Consider the following 19,519-nt stretch of genomic DNA (forward strand, 5'->3'; position numbering starts at 1 on the left):
AACAATTTTGTTTTAATACATACATATGTATGTATGTATGTTCTCGGGTTCGAACCCCGACTTAGGTGGAGTTTCCCCCTGATGAAGCAATACTAAAAGGTAGTTCCGTCGGGGATAATGGAAACGATTGTGGATAACGAATAATTTTTACATATGTGAGTAGTTAAAAACTATGTATTTTTGCAGATCTAGAGAAAATCCTTAAAGCTTCTGCTTGTGCCTTGAAATGATGCGGGTTCTTGTGTCTTGTGTTAGTGATATGTTTGTATACTAAAGCTTAATGAGACGGTACATAAGATTTACTTAATTGAGGATAAATACAGTGAGACTGCTCGACAATAAAACATAATTAGTTTGTGTAAATATAGTAGGTATATTTTGTGTTTAATAAATTTATTTGTACAATTCTATTTATCTACATACATACATATAAAATTAAAAGGGGTTTTATTTATCTCCATTTTGTGGAGAATACATTAATGAAAAGATCTTATTTTGCACGTTTTTCTTTCATTATGCTTTTTAGATACAGACTAGAAGAACTAAGTGACGAATAAGTATTTACTAGGTATGCATATACATATAGCTCCAATATAAGATAAATAAATTCTAAAATAGAAATTAGAAAAAACAAATAAATATTTACAAAACAATATCGCAATACATTAAAAAAAATATCAGGAATGCAGGCAATTAAAATGAAAACACGAAATAAAAATACAATAATACTGCTCGCTAAAAATTTAGAAAATAATATAACGAGATTTACAGAGCTACTAGACGGAAACAGGGAGATGACTTGCTCATAAAGATAGTCTTGGTGGTGGTGATGGTGGTTTTGGTAATTATGTTCAACTATGAATGGTTGGCTAGTGGATGGTGGGTAATTTGATTCAGTCAGCGTCATATTTCGCACTCAAACTCGGAGATGCGGTGATTGAAGTAGACCACACCATGTTCGAGATCCTCACTAAAGCCGCTCACATCCATATAATCGGAGGCTGCGGAATCATCGTCCACCCATTTGTGCAGCGATCGAGTGATTTCTAGACGTGACTGTCCAAAGGAGGGACGCAAGTGCGGCTCTTTATGCCAGCAACGCGACATAAGATTATAAAACTCATGCCGGCTCTCCTTGGGTAGTTCGGGACGGAGGCCTTGTGGTACGCGGCGAATAACTTCGCGGCCAGTCAATTGGCTGTAGGGAGTCGAGCCTGAAATGCATTTAAAATAAGTTATTTTCTTAACCAGGATGCTACCTTCCGGGCCGCACTTACCCAAAGTTGCAATCTCCCAGAGCACAATGCCAAAGGCCCAAATATCTGTTTCGGTTGTAAACATGTGATACTGCAGACTCTCGGGAGCCATCCACCGAATGGGCAAAGCATGTCTCTTGCCTATTGTGTCGTGGCCATGCGACTTCTTCTCAGATGGAGTGTGATGCGAATTCTCCTGACCCTGGCCAAAGGTGTGTTGCCAATGCTGGAGAATATAGCGGCTTCCAAAATCGAATTTGAATTTATGCCGCATCAGATCATTTGCGACATTCTTCTCCTGTTCCTTGCGCAAACGCTCAGCATCTAGATCAATTGACATTCCAAAGTCACAGATTTTGCACATGCCATTATGGTCAAGTAAAACGTTCCGTGCAGCTAAATCACGGTGGACAATCTGTAAGAACAGGCAAATCAAGTTTCAAAATTGATTAAATGTATCTTAGGTTAGGGTGGAGTGCAGAGCATCTTACTCTTCTGCCGGCAATATACTCCATGCCACAGGCTATGTCCAAGGCGAATCCCGCCAAAGTACGTGGTGACAAAGGGGCCAAACTACGTCCTCCTGGCACGGAAGCCGGTAAAATGTTAGTGGCGCTACGAGCTGCTCTCAGCAGGGATAAAAGCCGTCCGCGCATTGCATATTCCATGATTAGCATATGGGGCTCTGGATGAGAAGTAAGAAAAATAAATAAAAACTGGCATATCTTGTGATTTTGCTAACTTACCACTTTCTACACAAGCTCCCAACAGGGTGACAACGTTTTGATGAGAGCCCAGTTTGCGCATAATGCTCGCCTCTTCCTTAAGGCTAACCTGGGCGCTGCAGGCACGAATTGTTTTCACAGCTACAATGCGGGTTGCACCAAAATGTCCACTTAGGTCATCAGCTTCGGCCTTCCATACTTGTCCGAAATTTCCCTCACCCAAAAGACTTTTTAGGCGAATGTTGCTGCGATCGAATTCCTGAAATTCACTTGCCAGTGAGCTTTTGTCACCATCTCCATACCGATTGTGGTTAGCATCACGGTGATGATGATGGTCAACCTCATCTTCTTCATCGTCCAGCTGATACTTGGAGTCCACTTTCTTCACTGGGCTGATAGGCTGCTGATCGGTGATGCAGACGTCGAATACTTCGCCTTGTTTGGCCCTTCGACGCACTACATAGTTGCGCACCAGATAGAGGATGATCGCGGCAAGCGGAATAATACCCACAGCCACTAGCACAAGGGTAACAAGATTCATGCGACGCATTTCGAGACCCACATCACGCTCATCGGCAATCGATGTGGAGCTAATATCCATCGGAGTAGATTGCGATGAGGATGAAGACTCGAGGACGCCAATGAAAACAGCTGGAACTTGGGTCGATGTGGAGATTCGTGGATTCACAGTTGAACGTACAGATGTGAGTACTGTAGTGCGTAGAATCTTTGAATTTGAATCGGTGGTCGTGCTTAGCGGTGTGATTCCACAGTCGTCGGTGTTGTTGCAAAATATAATAAGATTCCCCTGATCCTCACTGACCTCCTGGGTAAGTAGCGGCCCTAAGGCTCGCAGACGTTCGGTGTCCTCTTCTATTATCGTTTTACGCTTAACAGTAGTGGTGGAGCTAGGAGCTTTAGTAGTGGTGGTGGTGCGGGTGGATGGAAGGCTTTGAGTTGTAGTTGTGGGCGGCTTTTTAGTGGTAGTTGGCATTGAAGTGGTAACAGGCGGTGATGGGAATGAAGGTGGTGCCGGTGACGGTGTTGTTGTTGTTGTTGTTGTCGTTGTAGTTGTTGTTGTTGTTGTTGTTGTTGTTGATGTACTGCTGGTTGAAGTCATTGCACTCGTAGTGGTTGGACTATTTGTAGTGGGCACATCTTCAATACGTTTTATTGTGGTTTCATCCTCTGCACTAAGCACAGTGATAATCAGTGGTGTCGAAGAGGCAGGGGGCCTCATCACTCTGCGACCAGTTGGTATAGGCTTTAAAAGGGTATCTTCATCATTTAATCCTACAGTAGGTCGTCCAGATCCTACATAACGCGTCCGGCTACTTGGAATCGCGGCTGGTATGGCCGGTGGAACTGGTGGTGACACTCCGCGCTCTCGCATGTGATATTTATAACGACTCCTGCTCCGTTCCACAGCAGTCAATGGACGTCGTGTGGAGACCCTCACTGTTGCTTCCTCTTTCGGAACTGGAGTGGTGGTCGTGGTGGTGGTTGTGGAACTTGTGGTAGTGCTGGCACTCGTGCTAGCCACCGAAACTTCCAGCACTCGAGGATGCTCATCATCACCGACTGCAGCCGTAATGCTGAGAGATGCGGGTTTAATTGGTGGCAACAAAGCTCCAAAATAAACATACGGTTGCAGTTCGTCCTCATCTTCGTCTTCTTCCTCCGCCGAATTAGCTGTGGATATTGCCGGCTTGCTGCGTCCTCGCTGTTTTCCATTCGTCGGCGACTTGGTGGCAGCTGCTATGTGATTCACTGTATCATTCTGCTCCTTGGCCACTACAAAAAGTCCATGGGAGGACTCGTCACTGAAAAGTATTTCATTGGTGTCCCGATCACTGGTCACCTTTGCTGAACTTCTATCTCTCTGCGCCACCGTACTATTTGCTGTTCCCGCCATTGCCATGCGTGTGAAGTTGGCGCATTGCCGCATACAACTTGCTGTTGTCCGCCTTGTGAAATTCTTTGTGCAATTGCGAATGCACACCGAACGCGGATCGCTAGGGGACTTCGAGGTGGTTTCAATGGCTGCCACAGCCGCTGGGGATATAGCACTTCGACCAGTGGTGCCAATGCGTGTGCGAAAGCCGCCCCGGTGAAGTGCCGAACGGCGAGCGGCTAGAACATTCATTAGTTTGCGTTCCCGATCCTGCGCAGAGTTCGAAGGTGCTAACGACGGCCGGCTAGCACCAGAAGGCCGATATGTGATGGGTTTGTCGCCAACAACATCTGTGAAAACAGAAATCAAATTATAAACATTTTACTGGATAGTCGTGCACGTATTGGAAAATCAAGTCACAAACAAGCTAAAAATCGCAAAATAAACAAAAGCTGAATCTAGTTTGGTATGTCAAGTATTTTGCCTCTGGGCGGACTTCGTCGTCGTCATTGTCGTCATCATCATTATCGAATCTTCTGTTTAGGCTATTAATCAGAGAAGCCCAACTGTGTTTCTTAACCTAAAAATACTGTCGATTGCCGCCGTAAAAGTTGAATGGATTAAATGCTACAATGGGCAACGAAACATTATAACTTTGGGTAGTTTTTGATGCTGCCCTCGCACTGGCCGTTTCGCAGTGCTTTTAACCCCTTGACTAAGCCAACTAATCACTTGGTTGCTGGCGATTTCGACAAACAAGCGTTTGTGTTTGTCCGTAGTTCGGTTCTATCGCAAATCTCTCTGGTTTTATAAACTCTCAGCTTCATGAATCATTCCGACAATTACAAGACGGCTGAGCTTGCTTGCACAATTGTTTAATTTTCACGTTGCCAAAACAAACGATTCGCCATCGTTGCTGCTTTTCACAAGCATTTAGTTCATTGGCTTGCAGGTTGGGCCAAGGTTAGGCTTGGCATCTCAACGACGCTCAGCGACAACGCTGTGACTAGAACACCAAAAGCGTTCGCCAGCGACAAAGACTTGCGGCGAGTCGCCGCCCCAGTGTCAGATGCTGCCGCTTTTTTTTTTTCGTTAATTTTTTTTTTTTTTTTTGGCCATTGCGGGTGTAGCTGTCTCCTCCACTAAGCAGCTAAATTTGTCTTTGTTTCTATACTTGTGTTGTTTATATTGTTTTTCATATTATGCAGAGCTCCGCCACCGCCACCGCCATTTGGGTGTCTCGTCACGTCGCTTTGCCTTCAATGAAAACGACAAGCAGCCGCAGTCGGTGGCGCAGTTGTTCATTGGCTGCGCCTGTTTGACAGAATATACCCTGACCTAGCAAAAGGTATATGCCCCATAACTATTAACGTTTACTAAGCATATTGGTCGTGATGGGTACTATATTAACTTAGTAACCCTAAAATATTTTGGTTCTCTTGAGAACCCTGCGCAAATATGCGATTTTCCGGAACTGCTTAACCACTAGCTCGAGTCTTTGGGAGAGCATTCAAACTACGGTAGTGCCGAACTTAGCACTTCCCTCTGGTGTCTACTTTAAGTTGGCCTGCGCGACTTCTTGGCATTAGCCACGCTGCTGTTGGCCATCGTCGTCGTCGCTTGGCATGCGTTGTGGAATTTTAATTTGATTTTGGTCATAGACACGATTTTTTCTTTTTGTCTTCGTTTGACAGCGGCTGCGCCTGCGCGAAGCCGACCAAAACGAAACAAAGCTACATTGAAGGCAACTACCAGAAACGGTTCTACCCAAAAGTCGTGGCTAGCCGACAAAGTCCAAAAACTAAATGAAACTTTTGTCGCAATCGCCCAAAATTTACCATGAATGCGAAATTCTAAGCAAAGCAAAGTCATTCAGCTTACATAACGTCTTCCAAAAAAACGAGAAAAAAAAATTGTGCAGCTCAGCCATGTGATTAATCTTCACATTTGAGCGGGGGAGAGAACAAGATAGAACGAGTGTTAGACAGTCAGACAGTCAGACAGTCAGACAGTCAGACAGAGGGAGAGTAGGCAAGCGGATGCGGCAGCGTGACTAATGTCAACATTTGCTTATATTCACTCTTTTATTTTCATCCAAAATGTTTATGTGAAATTTAATTGCTGCCAATTTGATATGCCCAAATTTGGACAATGGACAAGCATTCTAGGTAGCGACTTGGCCGAAATTATTTGCCAGCTAATGAGCTCTCGCTTCCGACCTCCCTCCTCCACTTATCCACCCAACGAAGCAGGCACAAAGAGCGCGCACATTAAAGCAAGGTACTAAGCTGCAGCCACAAAACCCAGATGATATTTTTCAAAAAAGCAAACAAAAATGTTTATTATTTATGCTAGAAACACGAGAAAGACCAAAAGAAAAAACAAACACCGAACTTGATATGCACTCTCAATCCTATGATTTTCCATCACTATTGCAAAGTATCCCCAAATACTCAATTGTACTATGGTTGAAGAAACTTAGCAGATCTTTTCTAATCCTGTCGACTGTTACTGTAGAACCTATATCCGGCCTCATTCACTTAGCAACAAATTGATATGAGCCCTTATGTTAATTGTGTTACCTAAACAAATTTTCAGTTGATTAAATTGTTTTCTCTCAGTGTTTTGCTGAGACCTACACGGGTACTGAGTTATAATACAGCTTGAATGATTCGCATGTCTTGAGTTTTGTTTAGAACTTTTAATTAAAAATAAATTACTGACACACGGGTTGTCGTTGTAAGGGTAAGGGGGTTGACTGTCGATGGCAGTGGTTCAGGTGGTGCTTAGTTGTGTGTGTGTTTGTTGTTTGCATGGGTTAATTGACAAACATTCACGCAATGGCAATGGAAATGGAACTGTAACTGCTGCCGACAGTTGTTGTCAGTATCTATTTCGTTTGTCATATTACTTAAAAAGTTATGAAATATCAATTCAATAAGCGGAACATACTCATAATCAAACACAATAAACAACAAAATAGATAAATACAATTGCGATTGCTGTGACACAAATGTCAATCATACGCAACGTTGCACATCGCGAGTCAAACTCCAATAGATATACGTCCTTCATTCATCCGTGGCTGTGTCCCAAGGAAAGAAATGCATTTAATTCCAGCTCAGAGGTAATTGCAATAAAAACTATGGTTATCAGATTTTGCATTTTAAAAAATTTTGTTCTGGACCTTTTTCTTTTCATGTATGTATCTACTTCACCGTCACCCCATCGTTTTTGCAGGGGTTAATACTTATTTTTGGATTAAGCCGGAATTGGATGCATAAAAAACGTTTCATGGCATTTCACGACAACTTTAGCAACTAACTGCATTTCCGCATTGACATCCGCGCCAAGTTTGTAGCTGTTTTTCCTTTTTTTTCTGTGGTACCTTTGCCATTTCTTTTTTGCTTTCTCACGTTTGCTGCCGCCGACGACGACGACTTGTATGCATTTCCTGCATTGCCTGCCTGCACCCACAAGTCCAGATCCAGGTCCAGGTTAACTTCAAACTTCAACTGCCTTCCCCGCGACAGCTGCTTTACCTTGCTTTGTCATGCCTCGTGTTGTAATGCCGTCTATGGCCAAATGTCACGCACCTTAAACTGCATCCAATTTTTCGAATTCATTTGTTTGCTTGTTGTTGCTTTTCCTTTTCTACCAATCTTCCCTTCTGCTGCTGGTACTGGTGGTGCTGCTTCTGTTCGTTTTGCTTGCCAGTTTGGCATTTTTCTCGCTGCTTCGTTGCCTGTTTTTGATTTCACATTAGAAATACTGTGGCGATCGATGCAATCAACGCCTTGCATGTCTGCCTCCATCTGCATCGTTTTTTGTGCATTTTGTGTTGGTGTTAAACTTGTTATACCCATGAACGTGTGGGCCAAGCCACAAACTGCAACGAAAGCGGAGAAAGTCTTTGCTGTTTTTGCTTTTTTCCATTTCTTTTCTTTTATGTTTTTGTTGTTGTTATTGTTGGTTTCGCCAAGGCGGCATTTAAAAATTGTATTTATGAGCTGGATTAATGTGCAGCAAGCAAATACCAAGTGAAATGGCAACGAAATGAAAGCAAAAGTTAAGTCTCATCCGACTCTGAGGCTTTTAAAAGGCGTTAATCCAGACCTTTTTGAGAGCTCTTAGACTAGCTTATTAAAATTCCAAGGTAACAGCAGACTCCTACTAATAATTGATATATTGGCAAAGGTGTCAGAGTGATTATGCGATTCGCATTACCCCCATGGAGTTTATCATTTCCAAATCATTGTTCCATGTCTCTCTCGGTACGAAAATAATATTTCATCTCTAGCTTAAAACCAAAAAGTGATTAAGTCTGGCACTTTGTCTGTTTTGTAATTTTCGCTGTTTTTTATCGCAAAACACAATAAACAAAAAGTAGAATAAATTATTTTCCATTGAGAAAAATGCTGTAGTTCTGTAGTCCCACAAAAATCTAAGTAACTTTCTTTCTCTTTTTTATACCCTTGCAAAAAGGGTATATTAATTTTGGTCAGAAGTGTGCAATGCATAGAAGGAAGCATTTCCGACCATATAAAGGTAAAACAAGAGTTACAAAAAATGTTGCAAAAGTAAACAAACTTGGACGCGGTCGAATTTTAATAAATATCTTAATGGATGGAATCCATTCCACCATTGCGAATTGGATTTGTTCCAATTCTAGGGACGGGACGAGAATGCCTAGTTTGACTTTGCACCCTATTTTTAAACATTGTTTTTTGTTGTCAAAGTAGAAATGACAGACAATTACTTTTTTTTAGTATTACTATTGTTTATTGTTTAAAGAGCTTCCGTTTATTTGTTTTGGCTTGCGATTTGAGACTGAAAAGTTTTTCAATACACAAAATGTAAATATTGTTGCTGCTGTGCATTGAGGCGTTGCAGGGCGTGTCACATGTTTATCATCATCATCATCAGTGCAGGTACATGGAAACAGAAGCAACAACATCTAGTTTTCTCATCAACCTGATTTTACGCAATGGTTAAATCACACTTTATGTTTCGGCCATAGCCTAAGCCGCCCGCAACTTAACAAAATTTGTTGTTGTTGTTTTTGATGTTATTAAGTGGCTCTGCGCTTTCTTTTGTCCCATTGCAGTTAACTTTTTTAATGAAGACCCCACTATATCATACACAAGCTCAATAGATTGCATAACCCTCTCCCGCCCCTTAGCCATCTTTTGGTTCAAGTTTGGGTCAAGCAGAAAGACACCATTTGAGGTTTTTTTTTATCTTTTTTCTTTTCGTTTTTATTAATCGCCCACAAAAAAAAAAAAAACAAACACACAAAATAACGAAAAAAGAAAATTAGCCAAAGACGACTAATGAATTGCCTGCCCAAGGGTTCATTCACATTTTGCAACGAAAGTTAATGAAAAAGAAATTATAAACATTTTATATAAACAACCAAACAAATTGAAATTCGCAAAAAGTTTTTTTTAATAGCCACAACCAAACTAAAATTACCCATTTTATTTCCTTTTCCTTAATGAAACCGCAAAAAATGTATTGCCAAATTCAATTCAATTGTTGAAAAACAACAAAAACAACAGCAATGTTATAAACTTTTTTGATGATTTTCAATATACATATGTATATTTCAGGAAACTTAAATCATACAAAGTTTATTAGAGCGTGAAACATAAAAATAAATTTACAATTTTTATGTAGATAATTCTTGGCCTTGTCGTTTGATTGGTTCCGTGATGAAGATCTATGTGAGATTTACATAACTTTCAGAGATTTACGAGGGGCAACAAAAATAACAGAAACAACAACCTCAAAAAGACCAACAATAACAAGATGAGTTATAGTGTTTGAAAATTCGCTTTGCCCGAGCACCGGCAATAAGTTTGCAAAAGTTTTGAGTCTCTAAAGTCTGTTTAAAATTGGAACCTTTCTTATTCTATAACTTTGTAAAAATTTGAACAAGTTTCCTTTGTTTTTATGTACCCACGTATACCCATGCATGGCTAGGTACACCCTCTTACAGATGTCTTTCATATATGTAAGTTTCTTTTTGCTTTTTGGTTTTGCAGTACGCCCACTTTACCTATGTATGTATGTATACCTATTTATATGTATTTATTTTTGTGGCAGAGACTGATGTCGGTGCAGATGATTTGCTGCACTTGGCCAACCTGTTGTTGCTCTTGTCTCTAAAGACTTTTTGTTGACTTTTCTGATTTTCTTGCTTTGGCTTTGAGTTGGCGCTTCTTCGCTCGAATGCCAGATAAATTTAGTTGGCTTACGCAATCAACGCACATGAACAGAGTTAAATGTAATGAGACCAGTGAAGACAGAGACAGCATCAGAAACAGCGGAAGGGGGACAGACACGGAAAGTGATGCAGACACAAAGCTAAGAGGCCAGAGGAGCCACACCAATATTGATATTTTTGTTGAGGATTTTCGAGTGTTTGCGATGGCTGGCCAACATACAAGCGTAGTTGTTTTCAAGTGTCTGCCCCCCGACACCTACAACAGATGAAGAGATGGACACTGAGAGAAAAGAGAGAAAAAAACTGCATAAAATTTAAACATTTCGTAACCAAATTATGCCCATTCATTGCTGGTTTGGCTGACAACAAAAAAAAATAAAAAAACACAAAAATTTTCACTAAAAATGTTAATGCGCATATATTAAAAATAATCAAAATGCATTAACTTTTGGTTAGCAAGCGCACACAAAAAAGGTTCAAAGGTTTTATGTAACATCTAAAAACTTTGCCTTGCACTCCACTTTTCAGTAAACCAAATTATGTCTAAACAAAATGTATATAGTACACAGTTATACATATATTATAGATATATACAAATATACATGTGTGTGTGTGTGTGTGTGTGTGTAAATATATTTATTTTTTCAATCGTTTTTGTTGAATTTTCAGACCTACCCTTGGTTTTAAGCCCAGGCCCAAAGAAAACACTTATCGACCTGTTGGAGTTGGTCATTAAGTTTAAGTTTTCAATATGCAAAGACAATTCCATCGCCCACACTAAAAAGTGGCAAACTCACAAAAAGTCGAGCTTAATTGCTTATGAAAATACTTAATTGAAATAACAATTAAAAGTATGTGACTGTGTTCAACGAGATGATGGTCTTCATCCAAATCTCTGAGACTCAGCCATGGACAAAAGAGTCTAATCAATCTCAGCTCGCTTGCAGTGCACACTAGAGCAATGGATGGAATGGCCTAAGCCGAAATGAAAGGAAGGCTATCTTCACTTGGACCACAACAACACTGCTGTGCCCTTGCCAGAACTGGGAAGTGTTGCTCATGATTTGAAAACCAAATACGCGCTTCGTAAACAAAACTTTAAGATCGAAGAGAGAGGAAAATGGTAGCTGGTCACTTACACAAACACACATATATATATATAAGATATCTTTCTTGAATAATTTTGCAATATCCTATTACTGAGTTCTCCCTTTTCATGCCATGAGAAAAACAACAAACGTATTTTATGAGTTAAATTTTTAAGTTGACGACGGTTTTTTGTTTAAGCAATAGTAGTCCGCACTATTTAGTGTATTTGTTGTCGGCCACACTAATGTGTGTATGCACATAGACCAATTGTGTTTATTTTTGCGAGTTTTCCTCCTTTGTCTTTAATTTCGGTTGGCAACTATTCGTTCAAGTTGCAGCGATTGTTGTTTTGTTTATTAGAGGCAGTTGGTCAATAATTGGCATAGATTTATTTTGGATTGTTAGCAATTTTTTCCAAACTTTTAGACAATTTTCACCCAAGTCATTGAAGTGCATATAAGTCTCTTTCTCTCTCTGTCGAGATGTGTGTGTGTGTGTGTGTACATGTGAGTTAGGAAAAACTTACCCACATCGCTGGAACTTAAAATTTCCGCTGAATTTACTGGCACTTGCGGACTTTCGCTGCCTGCAGTCATCGTTGCCGTTGCCGTTGCCGACGCCATTGCTGCCGCTGTTACATTGTGTTGCACCTCCGCCTGTGACTGTGTGGCTGCTACACTCACCTCTGTTTCTCTAATTGCACCATTAGTTGCATTCGTTTGCGTTTCACTGACTGTCGTCGTTGTCGTCCCTGGAGCTGTCTCTACCACAACTAGCAATAACAGCAAACACAACAACCAGCAATAACAACAACAACTACGCCAAAATGATTCATTGCTTCGATGAATATCCATCAACGACATCGTAACCAAAGCATATATACCAAAAAAAAAACCAAAAAAAAAAAAAAACGTTGTTGCTGTTGCTCTATTTTGTTGTTGCTGGTTTTTCCTTTAGCTGATTTTGCTATCTTGGTCGTCTCCTCACTATTGTTTTATGTTTTCCACACGATTTCCACAATTGTTTTCGCTGTAGAATGGAAATTCTGCTGCCGCTGCGTTGCAATATATGTGCGTCTTGTTGCGGTTTGCCGCTGATGTTGCCGATGTTGCCGCTGTTGCGTGCAATAATTTAAGTCAAATTTGGCTTGCCGACTTATCTGTGCTGCTGCTCCCGTTGTTGTTGCTGCTGCTGCTTTGTTAAATCGTTTTTGTCCGTCTAACTGTTGCTGCAAAAGTCCAAATAGAAAGATGGGGATAGAGAAAAACATGGAGAAGAAAAGAGTATATTAGTGAAAAGTTGTCAGTTTGATGTAAGCTAAAGTACTTAAATTGTAAAGCACCGGTAATAAGCTTTTAGTTCTATGTACGTTTGTTTTTTACTGCCGAGATGTGGCAGTGGGGTAAGCCGCTTTGTCTAGCCAATGAACCGAATTGACCATCAAAATCATATCGCAGTGCATATCACATATCACATTATAAGTCGTGTTAAGTAAGAGTGATAACTGAGGTCGCTAAGACACATGCATACACCCGTTAGTACGTACATACAGACAGACTTGACAGTTTCTTAGCCATTAAAAGCATGAGCGCAACTACACAATATATGAATTGAATTTTGGCTCTGACAGTTTTTTATTTTTTCTTTTTTTTATGGCAATGTGTGTCATTGCCTATAGAGGAATCAATTAAACAAAATATAAACAACAAAGACATACTGCAAAAACAAAACGAAAAAGCAAACTTTTCGTGAGGCTTTTTGCTTGTTGACTTGCGCAAAATTACGTTGGCAATTTCACTCGATTTGGTATGCCGCATATATTGCTAATAAAATGCAGCCCAAAAAAAAAAAAACAATTACAAATTGAATATCGAAAATGAAAAACGCCTTGATAGGCACGTGCAGAGGGGCCCTAAGTGGGTGCGCCTTCATCAACACCAACATCGACATCGGCGGCTGAGCATCGATTTGGCATTCAATGTTGGAGTTTGCGTAAGTTTTAGTACCTACTAAATGCGAAATGAAAGAGCTGGTATTATGATGCTAATCAGCCAAATTAGTTATGAATAGAACAACGTTTCCATTTCTATCTTTGGCATCTCTTCGCATTAATCAAGCAAAAGCCGAAGCGAAGACCTTTCGCAAAAGATACCCAATAGGTTCAATGTTCTTTTAGGAACTCAAGAAGCGCGTTTTTAATGATGATTCCCATGATTAATTGAAAAGCGCTTTGTCATTAGGTTGAGGGCCGCTGCTGCCCAAACCTAATGACCACCGCACAATCACTGCCCATAGCCAGAACCAAAGTAGAAGACAATGTAGAAGCCAAGATTCCAAGCAGGATACGTGGTTAGAAAAAAAGAACAAACAAGATATTTGCATGTATGACTAAATAACCTATAAAAAAAAATTATATGAGACAAGCCAGACCACGAATTTTGACTACTCTTACAACAGTTTACCAAATAGTGTCTAAAATTAAATATGGAACTCTTTACTATTCTTATACACCATGCACATAGTCATGTCCGTCCATCTGCATTGTTCAAGGGGATGCGCAATGTCGTATGGGGCAGTGTATAGCAAAGTCGACACGACCACCTACTAATTTAATTTTTAAAATTTTGTATTTTTTGCTCATTAATTTGACTTCCCAAAAAAACTGAAGAAAAAACAGTTTAATTATAAGAAAGCCATTGACTTTTTTTTACATGACCATGCTCATTTGTTTCTTTTTTATTTTCGGGTCTGTTGTTCATTTGTTATAACATCAGCATTCTAAACTTAACTTAAGCGGCAATGGGAGCTTTGAAACTTTTTTCGAATATTTTTTACCATCTTTTTGTGGTTGCTCTGGGGAATTCTCAAGTATCTGACAATTGGATGAGTTTAAAGTAGTTCTGTAGCTCTTTAGTTCAATGTTTGGTTGGTTTCTATTCTAATCGATCGCACGATGATTGATTGATTGATTGATAAAGTGAGCAGCCATGAAAAGAATTTCAAGTTTATGTTGATGTTGATGTCAATACACATGCACACATTTCTATGTATATATGTATGTATACACATTCTCAACGCCCACAAACTTTTGTGTTTTCTCGTTTTGCTTTTTACATTTTATTAATGGGTATGATTTTTATATAGTTTTTTTTTTGTTTTGTTTTTGCCTTTTTCATTTTGCCATTGTGATTGTGTTAAACAATGGGCTAAAACTTGGCCACAGCTGATTAAACATGCAAATTGCTCTGTTGGGAAATCGTGAGTGATGAGCAAAAGACACGACACGGCACGGCCGCTCGTCCAAGTTACTGCAAACATAAAATGTTAATATCAATCCGATATTTATCAACCAAGATCAGCATCAGCAGCATCGACAAAAACAAACTTGTGTAATCATCACCTTTGAATAGCTAGGTGATTAAATGCATTTTGCAAAAAGCCTGACAAAATTCCATTCCAGAAATAAATCAAAGCAAAGTTCAGTTTATAAATATGCAAACAAGATGCGCTATTTTCGTGTCAACATTTAAATCATTGAAAATCGACAAATTCCAACTCTGAGTATTCTCAAACCATTTGCTGTTTCTTTCAGTGTAAATATGCGAGTATACAGAGTGCTTGTCCAATCGCCATCGCCAATTCGAGAATGAAAACTTAAATCCCAGGCACGTCTTCCTTAGTTTAATTGGCATATAGAATGTTGAGACACATACTTAATAAATATGTATATATGTACATATATGTAGGTATAAATGTACTCAATTCTACGGCCATACATCAAACTATCTAATTAGAGTCGAATAGAACTTGTAATTAAATACAAAACTTGCCGACAACAGATGCAAATAAATCTAAGGAATACATTTTGCTAAAGTAAGCTTAAGCTGGAGAACAACAACTTGTATTTCCTCTTATGGAGCATAAGATTACAAATAGCCATACATAATATAGACATCAAAGTTATGAGCAACTTGATGAATGCTACAAACTTTGTCAGCCATGAAGGTGAGTCTCCAATTGAAATCCAAGCCACGCATGACAAATTTTGATGTACAATCAAATAGATGTCAACTTCCTTTTCTGCACACACATACATATGTGCATACATTCGTACCTGGTAATAAAATAATTATGAAGAATAAATATTAAGTAACTGTGGAAGCAGCCAACAAAATTAAATTATCGTACAAATAATGGATAATATAGTCAAGTATGTATATATCGGACAGAACCACACAACACAAACACAACACAGCATAGCGAACAGCAAGCATGCGATACAATAATAAGCAGCAATTAACCCTGAACCCCCTCAGCCACCAGAAACCCTAGTACCTGGTGGGTACATATGTACATATAATAAACTTCGAATGGATTTCTACACGTCTGATTCCAAGAAATCCAAAGAATATTATATATTTATTATGTACCTGCCCATCTGACGCCTGCCGCCGCCTGCCACCTGTGTAAAGTGTTTAAATATTTGCTCAAAAGCTAAAAACTTTAAGATTTTTGTTCAGGTTGTTAATGGATTCGACAAACTTTCGTCACAGCTCTTTCGCTCAATACGAATGTACGAAAACCTCTCTGGATGTGTTGTATCATAGGCTAGAGTTTAAAAAGCGTTAGAAATTAATGGTCTGCATTTAATTTGGTATTACGTCTCCCCGATACCAGATGCGGGACAACGGGATGCGGGCAGTCATTTTGATTGAAAATGACAGTTAACGTGCCGACGGCACACTGTTATTAAGGCAAATTTGCAGTTTGCGGTCAATCGGTTAGGGGACGGGGATGGAGATGGAGATGGAGACGGTGTATTGAGGATGTTGCTGCTGATTGTTGAATGACGCTGAGGGTTTTGCGCGAGTTTTGTAGTTTTCAGCATAGGCCAAAGGCCGAGATACTAGACCAAACTGTTGCATTAGCAATCAATAGAGTGCAGATGGGGTTGAAAGTATTTAAAATATTATTGCATAAACTGGGAAACAACAGTATATACAGTTTTTGGATAGTTGAGACATTCGTTTAATTAGTAGACCCAATACACAGTGAGTAGGGACAATTCTATATATATATGCAGTTACCGCCCACTCGCCGATAACCGAACTCTCACTCACTCACAAACAACATTTCCCATGCAAGTTGACTGAGTCAGCAGCCAGCAACAGTCGCTGTTGCATAACAAAGGCCTACAACTGGCGGCTCACTGGCAACTAAATGCCGCATTGACGGCACATTATCAGCCAGTAGCAACCCGTTACCAGCGATCTAAGCTGCATCAGTGTCAGCATTAACTTGAGGTCTGTTAGCATCAATTTTCAATGCAATTAAGCATCATTGACTATGACAACGACGTCGAAGCGTCCGGTTACCAAGCTTACACTGACAAAATTAGATATCACTTCATATGGGTTGATATTTTTGGTCAGAGAAGTGCTACAACCAACATGTTTCTCTCAGTGTGCCAACTGATCCGTTTACCATTTACCGGTTCATTATTTGCAGCATCCGATTTCCACTATGTAAGTGTGTGTGTGTGTGTGTGTGTGTGTGTGTGTGTGTGTGTGTTATGGTTATGGTCAATACGGCGGCTGGCCAAACAACTTTTCAATTTCAAGACAGAAAGAAATATGTTCACACAGTTTTCAGTTGCTCTTGTTGTTATAAACACACGTTTTACGATAAGTTAGTTTATTTTTAAATGTTAAACAATCTGACAACAATGCAACAAACAAATAGTTGAATGCAATGCAAGTTCTGTTAGTTCTTTTTTGTATCATTTTCAAAATAGACTTTAAATTTTCAGCTAATGAGCTCGACCCTTGCTCTTTTTGCTGAAGTTTTTGGGCCGGCACACACACACATTAGCAACGCTCCAATTATTTCAACGGATTGTTGATGTTGCTTGTGGTGCTATTGGTACTAGTATTGGACCAACCACCCGACCGCTCGAATAACCAAGCCGCGTTTTGACCGGCTTGGCAAATTAGAACGGCAACAGCAAGGTGATTCAAATTTGTTTGCAGACTCTTAAAAGACAGCGGAGGTCAACAGGAAAATATGAAAAATGCAATGACCAAGCTATAAAAAGCAACAACTAATATAATATCCATAACAACAACAAGAACAACAACAACAACAAGAGGAAACCTGTTTTTGCGACAAGTGCAAGAGCTGGGGATACCGTCAACGCCATCGCCATAGCCGTCCCCGTCAATGTGCACCACAGTTAGAGGAGACATGACCACAAAATCCAACCAATTGAAAACTGGGAGCACTGGGTTCAATCAACCCAAACAAAAGACAAAATTGTATTTTATAATTCCTTACTATACGCAAATCTAATATAGATTCAGAAGAGAGACCATTTACCTAAACATCGACAATATAATTTATTTATTTGTACACCACGTTGTATGAGTGATATTTTGATTGAATCCAAATGCCTATTTTGTTCGGCATAGAATTGCATGAAGTATGCACCACTGTGCACTGGCATTGCCAGTTGCTTTTACAGTTGGTTTTTCTTGGAAACTTTTTGCCTTTTTTGTTGGTGGGCCCCGTTTTATAGACGGTTTTTGCTTTGAGGCTGTTTTCCAATTCAACTGCTACTCAATGGATCTCTGTTTGCTCATTTTGCTGTTGCTTGTTGTAGTTGTTAGGTTTTGCACTCCTGTTTTTTTTCTTTCTTGTATTTCTTGCCGTTTGTTGGGTTGCTAGTTAAAGTTCAAAGGTGGCTCCGAAAGCGGCGTGAGAACCAAATGCTGCATATGATGTTGCATAGATGGTCATTCGATCGGTTACCCAATACACGGCGATGACGGAAATCTCATTAAATCGATCTGCTTTTAGTGACAGAGAGGGGGGACGGGGGTACTTACTTTAGTTGCCATTTGTGGATGCTTCCTAGAAGAGATCGCTGCTCACGCACAAGTGATCCGGCAAGTGCAGTGGCAAAGGCAGTGGCACTAAGTGACTTCGATTTCCATTGAATGACAGACAGAGCAGTCGGTATGGCTGGGGCTTGTTGAGTCGAGCTTTTTTGTTAACGTTAACTTGGTCTTTGATTGTCAGTGGGCCAAAAAGGGATGGCACTATGCTAGAAACATCCAAATCGATTTCACGAAAACACAACTTTGTTGTTTTGAAATCTGCACTGACCATCAACACAAACAATATTTCAATATTTCAATACTTTCATTCCATTCACGGCGATTCGTTGTACTTTTGTTTTTATATATTATATTTTCTTATTTATTTATGCATTTGACCCGCTTTGAAACAACAACAACAGCAACAAAAAAAAAACCAAACACACAAAACAAAAACCAGAAAACAAGTTGCAACGACTTCGATTATGGCTGGAATTTCGACTGTCGTACGAGAATTCTACGCAAAAACCAAACAAAATAAAAAAAGAAAAAAAAACACACAACAACAAAAAGAACAGAACAAAAACTTGTTACTTGTTGTGAATTTTTGCGTTTTATTTGTTGAAAACCCAGCACTGCACTTGATCTTTTTTTCTATTTGTTAAAACAATTTCAAGCTCCACTAATATTTTCTCTATGAATTTTCGTGAATTTTTCAGCTGCGCTCGCGCTCTAAGCACCCACGAGTTTAGTTTTTTTCTCTTTCTCGCTCGCTCCTCCTCAGTTGCTATGAACTATTTCGCCTCACTCGCACTTTCTTGTTGGGCAAAGCGATACGGGTTCGCGCGTTTCCAACTGTTGGCCACAAACTGCGCGAGACGACTGAGCCCCAAATGCGCAACGGGCCAAGCAAAGCTCCATCAAAGCCAAGCCAAGCCCGGCCAAGAAGCTCCACTGTGAACTTTCGAACACATAGTCGGGCTTTTTGGAAGTTGAAGTCTCAAGTTTATCGAACGCCACCTGGAAGGCCCCAACCTAAAAGAAGAGCTTTCAAGCCCCAAACCCGCCAATTTGAATATATCAAAGCGTCAATTGAAACATTTAAGTCCGTCAACTATGTGAACTTGAAATTTGCAATAAATCTGAATTTGTCAGATATGTCTTTTAGTCAACTCCTTGTCGATATTCAAAGGTCATGTGGAAATCTGGACAAGAACTTTTTAACTCAGTATATATTATAGTTGTATGCGTACATACATATGTATGTTATTGAAAAATTCTGCTTCATTCCTTGACAATTCGTTCGTAGAATATAGGTATTTATCGTGAAATAATGAAATGAAACGATTTGACTCTTTTGTACCTTGACATTTTTGGCTTAATTTATTAATAGGCATAATAACTTTTGATGGTTTCTTCGGCGCCTTGAAGCTTCCAACAGGTATTCAATA

The 19,519-nt window shown here is 39.8% G+C and overlaps 1 protein-coding gene across 1 annotated transcript; it reads right to left on the reverse strand.

Annotated features, from left to right (window-relative positions):
• Window positions 1–710: 710 nt before the first annotated feature.
• On the reverse strand, window positions 711–18,427 carry LOC6639152 (mucin-5AC). The gene is made up of 6 exons (XM_023180146.2): window positions 18,078–18,427; window positions 11,720–12,421; window positions 2,003–4,225; window positions 1,748–1,941; window positions 1,278–1,671; window positions 711–1,214 (listed from the first exon to the last, which is right to left on the reverse strand). The coding sequence occupies exons 2-6, from the start codon at window positions 12,054–12,056 to the stop codon at window positions 904–906; spliced, it is 3,459 nt and encodes a 1,152-aa protein (XP_023035914.1). The 5' UTR covers window positions 12,057–12,421; window positions 18,078–18,427; the 3' UTR covers window positions 711–903.
• Window positions 18,428–19,519: the final 1,092 nt, after the last annotated feature.

Source organism: Drosophila willistoni (genome assembly GCF_018902025.1).
Source record: "Drosophila willistoni isolate 14030-0811.24 chromosome XR unlocalized genomic scaffold, UCI_dwil_1.1 Seg144, whole genome shotgun sequence".
Classification (NCBI taxonomy): domain Eukaryota; kingdom Metazoa; phylum Arthropoda; class Insecta; order Diptera; family Drosophilidae; genus Drosophila; species Drosophila willistoni.

What these genes read in the sequence shown, in the direction of transcription:
- LOC6639152 (XM_023180146.2), bottom strand. Translation starts at nt 12,056, where the DNA reads ATGTCGTTGATGGATATTCATCGAAGCAATGAATCATTTTGGCGTAGT. An exon ending in TTTAAGTTCCAGCGATGTGG is followed by an intron (nt 4,226 to 11,719) that starts GTAAGTTTTTCC and finishes CTGTTTTCACAG; the next exon opens with ATGTTGTTGGCGACAAACCC. An exon ending in CTGGGAGATTGCAACTTTGG is followed by an intron (nt 1,215 to 1,277) that starts GTAAGTGCGGCC and finishes AATGCATTTCAG; the next exon opens with GCTCGACTCCCTACAGCCAA.